This window comes from Carassius auratus, chromosome 22 (genome assembly GCF_003368295.1).
Source record: "Carassius auratus strain Wakin chromosome 22, ASM336829v1, whole genome shotgun sequence".
NCBI lineage: Eukaryota > Metazoa > Chordata > Actinopteri > Cypriniformes > Cyprinidae > Carassius > Carassius auratus.
In genome coordinates, this window is record NC_039264.1 from 17,788,420 (window position 1) to 17,801,826 (window position 13,407).

A 13,407-nucleotide genomic window follows, 5' to 3' on the forward strand; every position below is an offset into this window, starting at 1 on the left:
CTGTTATTTACTTTTTTTATTTATCAGATTATCACGAAAAAGTGTTTCCACCAAAACATGGCTGCTAAAAATTCAGCTTTGCCATAACAGGAATAAATGAGATCTTAAAATAGAAAATGCATATTTTAAACTGTAAAAATACTTTATAATTTTACTGTATTTTTGATCAAATAAATACAGCCACGGTGAAGTGAGACTTTCACAAGCATAAAAATAAACTCACTATTGTTTGAAAAAAAAACCCTGATATTTCACCATTTCTAGATTATGGATTATTAAAATGTACTGTTGTCAATACATACTGAAAATTAAGTAAATATTGAATCAAAAATTCATGCATTTTAATGTTTTGTTCCATTTGTAATCACATCTATCATCCACCCACCTTAGTGTTTGATCACTAATTATTAAAAAAAGTCTGGTCCTGTGAGTTTCAGGAAATGCCCAAGTCATATTTCACTCCTAAAGATAAATAATAATATATATAAAAATATAATTTTTGTATTAAAGTACATTGTTGTTGCAATTTGCAATATTTATAAAGAACATCCTCCCACATCATTGACAGTAAATCAGTGATGACAATAACTTTTTATTATTTATTCATCAACCAATTTAAACAAAGAGCAAGTAGGTCAGGGGTACACTCCACATCCACCGGTCTACTGAAATATAAAAATAAATGTTCTGTGAAATGATCCCAGCTTTCTGTGCGTTACTCAGGTCTGTCCTTTTCGTCAGTGACCGTCAGAAATGACATCTTTGAGAAGTCAAAGAGGAAATAAAGGAAAACAAGAACAGTATACAAAAGCAGCCCAGCGGGAGAAAGAGCTCTGAACTTGCACGTATAAAGCTATGTACACAGATCTGCAAGTCTCTACAAACACTGCTGACTGGAGAACAGGAGCGGCAGTGAACTCAGGAATACAAACATGGAATGACTAAGTCTTAAGTGTGGCACTTATTAGCTTATACAAGTCACATCAGAAGGATCAGGGATTACGTCTCCTTCAGACTGAAAGTGCCTGGCCCTGCGGTCCGATTGTGTTCTGACAGGAGGAATGGTTTTAGTACTTAAACCTTCATGACAAATACAAGCAACTTAAAGCAATACAAAGCTCCGGGGAGCGTCCCGACTGGAGCAGCTGCCACAGAAATGGTTGGGACTCCTGAACTCAGTAGCTGGAGAGTTTGAGACGCCCTCCGTCTCCTTCACTGATGAACCTCTTACGGCCCCTGAACAAAAGAAAACAAACACTAGTACAATCATTTGGGTACAAGATAGGACTGCCCTCGACTAGTCGTTCATCTGAAGCATTAGTCGACTAGTCGCATGTTTATTTATAAATCATTATAATGAGCCTTTAATCGCATACATAGCCTAATAAAGCGCTCAAGGACACGCAGAAAGCTTGCCACAGCACATCGGCAGGAGGAATGATTATATATGTAAGAAAAAACAGTAAGGAGGCTGCATTAACACTTGAATAATTTGATAAACTAGTGCTTCCTTTGTTTTCAGCTTCAGAGTTTAGCTCTGTGATTCCGACTTGTCATCTCCGCAGTCGTGATGCGCCTGTATACACGTTTCATAAGGATTACATAATCTGAGAATGTGTTTTTTATTTGAAAGTAGACATTTCACTCTCTATAGATACATTTTTAAAGTCTGTGAGGTAGAGACATACATGGAGTTTGGCGCTCAAGTTCACGGAGACCGCAGAAAGTGCATCCTGTTTGCTTTCTTTATTTTACAAAAGCACGTTTTGTTGTTAATTTTATTGAGTATTTTAAGAGCAAGTGAGCGCACCGGAGCCGTTACCTGTCCTGCACACACACTTGAACAGTGCACATTTCTCCTGGTTAACATTAGATTGAGCGGTCATGTAATGTTTGCTTATACTTCTATATTTCAGATGAGCCATATATGAGGTTGATGAATGTTAGGCGAGTATTCAGATGTCCTGTCTGATGTACTGCATTACCGAAGACCAGCCGGTAACGATCTGTCTGCCACAAACCTCACCTGTGGATATATATATTTATATATTTTTTTTTTTCTACGACTAAGTGACAGTTTTGATCGACTAAGCCTATTCTAGTCGACTATTAGGAGGCAGCCCTAGTACATGACAATATTATCTCACACACACACACAGTATAATAATATCCTGTAATAATAATAATAATAATAATAATATCAAATGTTTATACATTACTACCATTCATAATTAGAAAATGTTTTTTTATAACTTAATGTGCAACATGACATTTTTAAAGCCATTTTCTCTATCTGTATTATATTAATAAACAAATAATACTAATAAATGTCTATAATATGACAACAATGAAAACAATTTGGGTACATGACAAAAATAATTTTGATAAATATAATATACAAAATATTTGATTATATTTATTTGTACTAATATTTATTATTATAGTTGTGTAATGTTTAAATAGGAGTACATTTCATAATAAATATGCCATATGACAACGAGGTTATTTGGGTAATGACAAATCAAATAATTTTGATGTGTCACTTTTATTACTATTTTTATTATAGTTGTATATAATAATAATTTGTTTATATTTGACTGTTCATAAAAGAAACCACAATAAAAACAGTTTGTTTATTTTGGTAATGACAATTTCTTTTATTTTTTTTTATAGTTTTTAATATTATAGTATATAATAAGAAATTACTACTACTTTTCATAATAAATATAATAATAAAAACAATTAGTAAGTTAAGTTGACTACATGACAAATACTTATTTATAAAATATTTATTATATAACATTACTACATTGATATATTTGTACAGAATTTTTGTTTACGAACAACAACAACAACAATAATAATAAATATTACTATTCATAAAAGACAACAGTGAAAACTATTCAGGTACATAAATTATTTTGATGCGGTAATAACAGTGCATCTAATTTTATACCTTACTACTTTCCCTAAATATATATTTCTATATAATAATTATAATAAGTGTAAATATTATTATAGTAATTTGAAAATACGCCCCACTCACCGACAAGGACAGAGGTCTCGGAGTTTTTTATCGATGACCCCGGCGTTAAAGCTCTGCTCCACGAACTGCTCCAGGAGCGAATACGCACACGGCACGTCAATACTGAGATCTGCCATGTCCACATACACCCTCTCAAAGCCCTGCAAGAGGACAGCATTCACTTTAGACGTGCTTCCACAGCTGCGGGGATCCACACTGACCAGCAGGTGGCGTCATACCCGTCTCAGCTGGTCCACAGTGATGACCGTGGAGGCGCACAGAGACTTCAGGAGCTGCAGGATCATCTGAAGCGTCCTGTCGCCTTTAGACTCCAGAACCATGATAACCGCCTGAAGATGTTGAAGAGCAAACCGTTAACAATCAGGCACAAACTTTGCTCTTAAATCCCCATTTTGCTGCTGTTATTACCTCATAAACGAACTCATGATGGAAGTGTGGGACTTCCAGTTCTCTCAGGCAGCGCTCGGCTTCCACCGTGTCTCCTGACAACAGAAACTCCTTCAGCAGCAGGTTCACCTGCAACAACAGAATTACACAATCTGCAGTCAGAGGCTGAATGAATGTGCTGTAAAATCTCCAGCTCGTGGACAAAGGATGTTATGTGAGGTCGTAGGTGGTGAATGGGCGTGTCCTTGCCTCTTTGATCAGTTGATTGACAGGTCTCTGGCCGCCGCCCGAGCCCCAGAGGCTGTCGATGCGCAGGCCGGTCCATCGACTCATCCTCAGCAGCACAGCGGCGCGATCCAGAGCCGCTCTGATCAAACCACACAAACCCACGTCAAACATGCCGTCAAAACACAGAACGAGACCCGCTGAGAGGAAAACACTCAGTACCTGGCGTATTCACAATCTACTCGTCCTTTGTAGCCATCTATGAAGCTTTTTGGGAGGATGCTGTCTGCGACGGCTCGAGCGATGAACTGACCGAGCATCTGGAAGACAAAAGGGAGACATTTCCAGCTAAGGATCACTCTTTCTGAGAGCTTTCAGCTCAAACACTGCCACAGAAACCTACCGCGTTCACAGGAGGAAAAATAAACAACAAAAAATTTCCAATATTAAGTATTGTATTTATAATATTAAAATATTTACAAATGATTGATTAACTTCAATCTAGGTGCATCTTCAAATCAATTTTATTATTATTTATATATATATATATATATGGCTTGGGCGGTAATACGGTAATATGGTATACCGCGGGATCTAAAAATAGCAACGGTATCAGTTTCAATACCGTCATACCGTCAATAAAAAAAAGAGCACTTATATAGAAGACAAGGATTAAATATAATGTATTTAATGCCTGAAATGCGCATGCGCGGTTGCCATCGCGAGACGAGGAGAAACAGAGAGAGGGGGAAAGATGGCGAGTTCTGCACCGAGTGACCTGGTCTCTGACGAGGCTATTTGCAAATTGTGCCCTCACGAAAAAAAACAAAGCAGATGCAATGGCAGGTCCTTTCGGCATCGGCAACGTAGAGGACCGAGTCGGAGCTGAAATAACAGCCTACTGTTTGGAGCCAGTTACTCAAGGAGACGAGGACCCACTTCATTCATGGAAAAATGCTGCCTGGTGTTTTCCCCAGATGTCGCGAGTGGCACGAAAGTACCTGTGCGTCTTTTGTCTTTGGAAAGAAGTTGTTTTTATTTAGACCTATTGCTTTTTAAATTTTGATATATATATATATATGGATGGTTGTTTATTGTAATTCAACTCTGGTTGACTGTTGTGGGTCTATTTGCTTTTTTTTTTATAAGCTGCTCTTTGTTATTAAAAGTTGTTCGTGCAGTGTGGTTTTTAGGGGCGTTTTCCGCAAATATCACATTCGAATAATTTTGAGCTTACAAAAAACTAATATTCGTTTATGTAAATTAAGTTTACTGAGACAGACGTTATTTTTCAGCAACATTTATTGTTTCTGTCATTTTTGAACAAGCTTACACACAATAAGCTTGAACATTACACATCGTGTTTTGTAGCTGAAAACCTTTAACAATGCGTGCAAACAAAAAAAGTACAGATTCAAAGCAAAAAAAAATGAACAAAGAAAAACGTAAAGACCGTTAGGCTATTGTAGAGAATGTAGCTTACACTTAACTTTGAAACTGTCAGCAAATATTTTTTGCTTTTTTTCCTATTGTTGTACATGTTCTTGTTAAGAAATACAGGCATGTAAACATGATCGGGGGAAAGTCGGCTCCTTAGTCTGTTAACAACAAGGCCGGCCGCGGAGAAAACGCGCTCTGACGGCACAAACGTTTTGCGGGACTCACAAATAACGGTGTGCTAAGCGAATAAGTTCTGTGAAGTGGTTCGTGTTTTCGTTTCGCCACTGAATGGGATCCTCATCTGGTGGAATACATGGCTCCAGCAAGAACTGTTGCCACTTGTCTCGGCTGGACTCTCTGTAATCATTGCTGAAGAACTGGCTTAGTCTTTTCCAACGAGTGGACATTGCATCCTCTTCATCGTCAGTGGCAGCGGCTGCATCAGCACCACTCGAATCAAGGAAAATGTTCTGACAATGTTCAAAAAAAGTTTTTTTTTTTCTTACTTCTCTCATGTTTTCATCGAGAAACCGGAGATGTTTGTGCCGAGGGTCTAGGGCAGACACGAGAAGAGGAGTTTTCACTGCGTTCTCCAAGGTAGCTGTGTTTATTTTTTTTGCTTGAGAGATGCCGCAACAATGTTCTGGAATGCGGTCACTTTCTGTGATTCTCCATGGCATATTATTTTTGCTTAACTGAGGTAATGCAGGAACACATATCAGCTCACATTCATGCAGTCGGGGGGCAATATTTGTTCACGTGCTGTTTTGGCACATCTAGGCTTTGTATTAAGCCTGTATTGATTTTTAAGGGCAGGAAAGGGCTGCGTTTGCCAAATCCTGCTGCGGGAGCGACACTGGCTCTGGTGTTTGTACAGCAGACTGTGTGTTTGAGGCCCAGCGCTGAGCCAGCATTCTGCACACACAGACAAAAGCAAGCCAAAGGAAACAGCTGAAAGTCTCTTCTGCACCACCAGACGCGCCCCGACCACACAGCTTTCATTGTCAACCGCAGCTTACCAAACACGCTTTTAGCAAAGAAAACATGCAGCTTCAAACTGTGCACGAGTTCAACCTGCACCTCAACTACAGCGCCTCATGATTAAATATCATACAAACAATTGTGAATAATCCATATTAAACTTCATTCATGTTGCTGAAATATAAATTAACTTTTAATTAAAGCATATACAATGTTTGAGGTATTGTAGTTAATGGACTGGTAGTGAGTATGTGTCGCTGTAGCAGGTCACCTGTGGAGCTCCAGGTGTGTCCAGCACCAGGTCGGGCAGCTCTTTCAGCAGTTTGTGGAAGGAGGCCTCCACGTCGCCCGCTGTGAGCACACACCCGCAGAGCTCGCTGAGCAGTCGTGACGTCAGCTCCCGGTGGCTGGCTTTGGCCTCCAGCGCTAGTGATATGGCTAGCATGGGCACGTCGCTGCGCATGCTGCCCAGGTTCAGCTCAGCAAGCAACTCCTGAAGGAACAGAGCCAGATGTTCGGGTTTGTTACTCATTAGCGCACAGGACTACACGGCACTGATTAGATATGAGGAAAGGGCAAAAGCCGTCTCCTCATTCAACAACACAGTAATAAATCTCACCGCCACTTCATTAGCATCTCCGTGCTCGAAGTACTCTTGAACGATAGGAGTGAGCGTCTTCTCAAACGTCTCGTCGTCCAGAGGGAGGACGAGCGTCTCATATACGCAGTTCTCCTGGAGAAACACAAAGTTTGAAGGATTGTCTGCCAGTATCGTGGTTAAAGTGGACACGCAGATTTGGAGAAATGTAGCATTACATCACTTGCTCATCAATGGATGCTCTGCAGTGAATGGGTGCCGTCAGAATCAGACTCCAAACAGCTGATAAAAACATCACAATAAGCCACAAGTAATCTACACCATCTTGTGAAGCGAAAAGCTGCACATTTGTAAGAAACAAAGCAATAATTATGCCATTACCTAAAAAACCAACAAAAAAACATTGCTTCCATCTAAGTCCGCTATACATAGTGTTTTCTCCAATGAAAAAGTTGTCTCGCCTGAATCTGGAGCGAAATCTGCACAGATCAAGAACTGTTTACAAGCGAAACGGTTTAAAACATCTCTTAACAAATATGTAGGTTGATTTGAATGTGAAAGGACAACAGGGGATCTGAACTTTCTCCACTGGAAGAAGCATTAATATGGATAATGGACCCATATTTTGGACAGAAGCAACTATTTAAATTTAAAATGCTTTAATGATGGATTTGTTTCTTACAAAAGTGCATCTTATGATGATAACTGATGGACTGGAGTGCTGTGGATTACTTGTGGATTATTGTCAATATCAGCTGTTTAGACTCTCATTCTGACAGCACCCATTCACTGCAGAGCATCCATTGATGAGCAAGTGATGGAATGCTACTTTTCTCCACATCAGTTCTGATGGAGCAACAAACTCCTCTACATCTTGCATGGTCTGAGAGTGAGTACATTTTCTGAAAATATTAATTTTAGGGTGAACTATTCCTTAAAAAAAAAAAAAAAAAAAAACATAAGCAAGCATCCTTTGTGGCTCTTACCTGCTCCGCATCGTAATTGGGGTCTTTAACGTCAACTTCATCTTCACCATAAACCTCCCCAGGTGACCCCCATACACCTTTACCCCCTGCCCCACCTATGGACACAAAACACATGAATAGCTTTAACAAAACACGACTGGTCTCTGCTCAGCCTGAACCACGAAGCCTCCAAAGACGATTGTCAATATGCTGTTATCCACTTTTTTAGGCCTCAATGGATGAAGTGGAGTATTCACCCATACACATGACACTTCTAAACCGACGGCATTTTACTGCAACGTCTGCATCTTGAGGCTTCTGGTCAAAAAAAAATCTAACAGGAACTCTAGCCCTGCCCTTCAGGCTGACTAAACCAGCAATTACATAACACACACAAACAGGGCCCAATATGCCATCGCTGAGGGAATTGAAAACAGAAGTGTGCCATGAAGTCATCTTGTGGGTTATGGGGGAGGTGAAAAGGTCACAACTTAAACACTTCAAATCTCATCTAGGTGATTAAACGATCACCATTAGACACAAAGAGAGTAGAGCCAAAATGGTTTTTTTTGAAAGCTTAGTCAGCATACATATAGTGTACGTGACGCAGACCGCATGTAGGCCATTTCTGCAAGCCAAGACTTTTCCAAATCAATTCAGGTCTGTTGCACTCAGGGGTAATGAACCCTCAACAACGGACCATCACTGGGCGAAACAACAACTGAATGAATGGGAGCGCCCGTCTGTTATGAGCGTGTGTGTGAATGGGGGTGGAGTTTGGTTACTGAAGTGCGTCAGTCCACTTGTGTGAAGAATCGCTCAAATGTTTGTTAACCATGTAATTGGCTCAAATGAAACCGCAGATGCTGGAAAAGAACCGAGCCAACACTTTATGTGCTCTGAACTCATATAAACGAATCCCACATTTACAGGACTTCCGGAACTTTCAGAATTCCAGGACTCCAAATTCAAATTTATTGACATTTATGTGCATTCCAAGTTCAACGGAGTCAAAATATCCAAATGCCAAACCGAAAAGATCAGGCTAAAGGGGCTGTTCATGCCAGTAGCAGTAAACTTAATGATAACTGTAAAGTTTTAATAACCATTCTAAATCTATCTACAAGAATAAATAACTCCAAACCACAACAAAACGATAATGATACAGGGGAACAATATAGTTGGAATGATATTCAGATTTTTTTTTCAAGCTAATGAATGATTAAAAACACTTGCAACCAAATATAATCCTTATAATAAACAGAACGGTATCGTCCGTTGGTGTGGACCCTAATATAGTTATAGTTGACATTCTATAGGGAACACTAACTATCACGAAAGCAATCGAATGAAAAGAACACAATGCTGCAGACCACAGGTCGCCATTATCGCTGTTTTCCATGTTCATGTAGTAAATATTGTGCTTTTTAAAAATGATCGGTAGCCAGTGTTTTGTACGCCAATGTTTGGCCAATCAGCATGCATTAGCGTCACTGGTAGTTCCTATAGAACTTTCCTATAGTCCCTGAGTTCTTAGAACTAAAACCATTTCTAGTTCCTGTGGTGTGAACGCACCAAAAAGTGGGATCTTCCACCAGTAGGAGTTCTAGGAACTGTGAAAAGGTTTCTCCGACGTGAAAGCCCCTATAGTTCTAGGTTAAGGAATCGAACAGCACTGATACCTTTCTTGGGCAGGCCTCGTCCCTTGCCCATCCTCGACCTCCGGTTTAGCAGTTTGCCCTTAGGGCTGGTGGGTGGCACCACAGAGCGGACCACATCACCGTTATCGCTCAGCGAGTCGCCCCGGCCCGAGTCCTTGGAGGAGTTCTTCCTCAGACGTCTCTTCACCTTGGCCTTGAGTCTTGCCTCGTTGATGGTGCTGGTGGGGGCCGAGATCCAGTTTCCGTTAATCTCGTTATTAACGTTTCCAGTGAAGGTGTTGTCCTCATCCCCGGAGGGGAAGGAATCGCTGAGATCTCCAGCTTCTGTGGATGACGAGAGTGTTTGGAACCATTTACATGTGAATACGCAATCAAACTTGTAGTTTGAGACTACATATGCACTAAAAAACAGCATTAGCACTGGGGCAAAAGTTTTGGCACCTCGTTTTTTATTTTCCTTCCCAATGGTGAGTGTTAATAACAAGTGATAGTCTTGAACTTGCAAAATTGTGCAAGACTTTTCATATCGTATACCAGACATGAGGGCAAACAGTACTGAAACACTGACCTAAAAACATTTACTGTGATATAGATAAGAGCACTAAATATCGTGATAAAAATAAACTTGAACTTACCAACAGGGTTTGCATTCAGCCATGCCTCACAGTCAGTTGCCATAGTTAGGAAATGAAGTTTTACAGCGTATAAAATGTGCCTTCGTACCTAGGATGCAGAAATATTAACGTTAATATGTCTTTGCGAAGCAAAAATGATTGAAAATTTGAGAACAAGCAGCTTCTCCAATCAGCAGCGTCCATTTGGCTTCAACACAAGCCTGATACAATGAATGAATCGCATTACCATACAGATAGAAGACCTGCAGTCTGCAAATTAAAGTGTTTTGGCTAAGAAAAACTCATATTTTTAATGTTAATTGCTATTAATATTTAATAATTGATGTGGAACACGCATTCAATATATGGCGTTATTTGCACGCGCAAGTGCACAAGCTCAATATAAACATAAACAAAGCCTCGCGACTAGCAACGAACAAACGCAGTTTTCTTCCTTATTTGACACGGCGTCTAAAATAAACCCTCCTGAAGTCTTAAATATCACAAAATAAGTTGCTTTAAAACAACGACCAGTCGATGAAGAACACATCCTACTAACCTGCTTTATTCTCGCTGTCCAAGTTCGAGCAGACTCTCCGTTGATGTTGATTTTGTGTTCTCTGCCCAGCAACTCGATAGCGTAATGCTGTCCTGCGAGCTCTCTGATTGGTTAGAATAATAGAGGCGGACGACAAAATGACCAATGAAAATTGAGTTCGATGAAGCCTCTTTTTCTCGTATTTTCTACGAGGTCTTCGGTAAAGATCGTGACTTTCCGCCGCTCCGCGATGGACGCTAGAACAAAAGTGAAGTCATTATGTAACAGATTGCGCATGGGTGAGGATGAAGTCCCTTTCTCTTGCTATATTATTAATCTGACCCAGTTTATAAAAAAGATGATGGTTAAAAAAAACTTGCGAAGGTATTTCGTAACGTACAGGGCAGGCCTAGACATGTCATTCATGGCCATAATGGGACACTTTCTTTAATCGTTCGTTTCACATAAACATCAAGCAACATTATTTTCCAAAATGTTTATTTAATGTTTGCATCAATGCAACCCAAATGATTTATACATATTTTTCTTCCATAAAATTGAGTGCTATTATTAACAGAATATAAAACGGCAGGAGAAAAAGTCCATTCCAATAATATACTAGCACTAAAACACACACTCAGCTTTATATAAATTGGATATTAGATAAATAAACATGGTCCAGTTCAAGTATCCATAAAGTCTGAGCATTGTGTACAGCAATGATGAAAATCAAAAGCAAAACAGAATGGCAGACATTATACAGAAGAAGCTTTACATTGTGTTCAGTTGATTTGAAAGGATTTGGGGCTTTTAATACATTATAAGGCACTTTGAAAAAGTGTATATTTCAAGCATGAAACAGATTGAAGACCTGATGAATGACAATATCTAATAATTTAAAGAGCATCAACAGAGTATTCACAAGTATTAGCCTGAGGATAATTTCACATCTCTTCAAATGAAAAAAAAAAAGGGTAAATTAGGCACTTCTGAGGTGAAGTTTATATTTGTCCACCACAGAGAGAATTCAACATGTATGCAAGCTTTAGTAGAGTATGAATGAGGCAGATGCAGATGCTGTAAACACAACACTTACCAGTGCATTTCACATTCTGAGACAGGGTTTTCACAGTGTAATACAAACTCCATGCTGGACTACGAGGACACACACACTGCGTTTTGTCCAACAAATAAGGACAGGACACACTGAGTTGAAAGAAAACTGAAAATTGTCATCATGTAGTCTCTCGTGTTTTAAACCTATATGACTGACTTTTTATGTGGAACACAAATGAAGATATTTTGCAGAACGTTCCTGCTGCTCTTTTCCATAAAATGGAAGTGAATGGAGACTGGGGCTGTCAAGTACAAATTACATGTTGGATAAAAAGATACTGTGGTCACGAATTAAGAATTATTTCGCACGTCTTGTTAATTGTTTTCCTCATTTTAAGTAAATCACAGCCATGTTGTACTAATTCTTTCTAATGTTATATTACTAGGTTTTTGTTAATATTGTGAATTCAATTGAATTTTTATTCATTTTTGTTTGTCCATTTTAGTAATTCTTTTTGTTTTGCTCTTGTTTATTTTTTATATGTCTATATAGTTTTTATTTGTTATTTGTTCATTTTCATGTATTATTTTTAGGTTTAGTTATTTTAGTACTTTTAGTAAATTAATGAAATGAAAATAAGAAATGTTGCCTTAGCAATCAGCTGAAATAAAATTTCAGTTTTAGGGTTTATATATATATATATATATATATATATATATATATATATATATATATATATATATATATATATATATATATATATATATATATATTTTTTTTTTCTTCCAGTTAACATTTGTTTCAAGTAACATATTTATGGTTTTAGTTTGCGACAATAACCCTGATTATTTCCCTTATTTTAGCCGAATCATGGCTATGATGAAACTAAATTAATATAGTGCACCTTGTTGCATGGACTACTTTTATGATAATTTTATGGTGCTTTGTAAATTTTGTAACCACAAAATGCTTGAATTCCTCTGTAAAAAAAAAAATAAAATAAAAAATAATAATAATAATATATATATATATATATATATATATATATATATATATATATATATATATATATATTTCAAAGAACAAAAAGTAATAAGTATTTGGAACTTACATTTTTCTGTGAACTACTCTTTTAAAGTATCTGACATTTAATAAGCTGGTATTTTTAACTCATGAAAACTTTAGTACAATTCATATTGCTATGAACTAGAGCACACACAGAGGATCCAATTGCTCTGGTTCTCCTTGTGTCCCGTCCTCTTTCGTCCTTGTTTTGTGTCTCTCAGCGTAATCCCAGCAGTGGTGCAGTCCTGATAGTCTCACGTGAGCTTCATTCAGTGTTTGGCGACTCCGTGTGGAAGTTCAAGAGACTTTCCTCTGCCAGCTGCGACAGATACTTCTATAAAAACAAACAATCTTGCGTTAAATTACACGAATAACAGTTTATTTCTAAATTACAGGCATAGGAGCAGCCACGAAGCCTTGAAGAGCAACAGTTTGGTTTCTCTGACTAAAATGGCTGACTTGGCACCCTCTTTTATGACGGCTATACTCAAGTAAGTCCATGCTACATTTGGATATGGCGTGTTTCTCGACTCTTTTGGCTTAGAGACTTAACTCCATCATAAACATACTTTTCAAAGCCATTTGTTTAATAATTTTCCCGTGACAATGTCTACTAGTGGATAAAATGGCTGACAACTTAGTCTGACCAAGTCTAATTTCATAGCTGGCTTTTTCTGTATCTCTCCAAAGAGCATATTTGTTTACAAGTGGAACAAGGAGAGTTGAAACAGAAGAAGGTCAAAATGTGGGAGGAAAGCAGGTGTTTCCTGTAGTGTTTACAGTCTCTCTATCTGTCTCGGTTTCACCTGTCTTGCTCTTCTGGTGTTAAA

At 38.4% G+C, this 13,407-nt stretch overlaps 2 protein-coding genes across 3 annotated transcripts in view; both read right to left on the minus strand.

Annotated features, from left to right (window-relative positions):
* Positions 1-561: 561 nt before the first annotated feature.
* On the minus strand, positions 562-10,598 carry pdcd4b (programmed cell death 4b). The gene is made up of 12 exons (XM_026198006.1): positions 10,477-10,598; positions 9,939-10,026; positions 9,325-9,627; positions 7,664-7,758; positions 6,699-6,812; positions 6,351-6,572; positions 3,881-3,978; positions 3,683-3,800; positions 3,455-3,562; positions 3,265-3,375; positions 3,047-3,186; positions 562-1,236 (listed from the first exon to the last, which is right to left on the minus strand). The coding sequence occupies exons 2-12, from the start codon at positions 9,979-9,981 to the stop codon at positions 1,176-1,178; spliced, it is 1,413 nt and encodes a 470-aa protein (XP_026053791.1). The 5' UTR covers positions 9,982-10,026; positions 10,477-10,598; the 3' UTR covers positions 562-1,175.
* A 1,996-nt stretch (positions 10,599-12,594) lies between these two features.
* Positions 12,595-13,407, minus strand: part of rbm20 (RNA binding motif protein 20) — a 58,228-nt gene continuing 57,415 nt past the window's right edge. For both annotated transcript variants that reach the window (XM_026197999.1, XM_026198000.1), the window contains exon 14: positions 12,595-12,911. In XM_026197999.1, coding sequence (XP_026053784.1) covers positions 12,843-12,911 — 69 coding nt within the window. In that variant the 3' untranslated portion in view covers positions 12,595-12,842. The remainder of the gene's footprint in view (positions 12,912-13,407) is intronic.

Bases quoted from the DNA above. Each gene is read 5' to 3' on its own strand.
- pdcd4b (XM_026198006.1), bottom strand. From the start codon at position 9,981: ATGGCAACTGACTGTGAGGCATGGCTGAATGCAAACCCTGTTG. The intron at 6,813-7,663 runs GTAAGAGCCACA...GTGTTTCTCCAG, and splicing joins CCAATTACGATGCGGAGCAG to GAGAACTGCGTATATGAGAC. The intron at 6,573-6,698 runs GTGAGATTTATT...CTGTTCCTTCAG, and splicing joins GAGATGCTAATGAAGTGGCG to GAGTTGCTTGCTGAGCTGAA.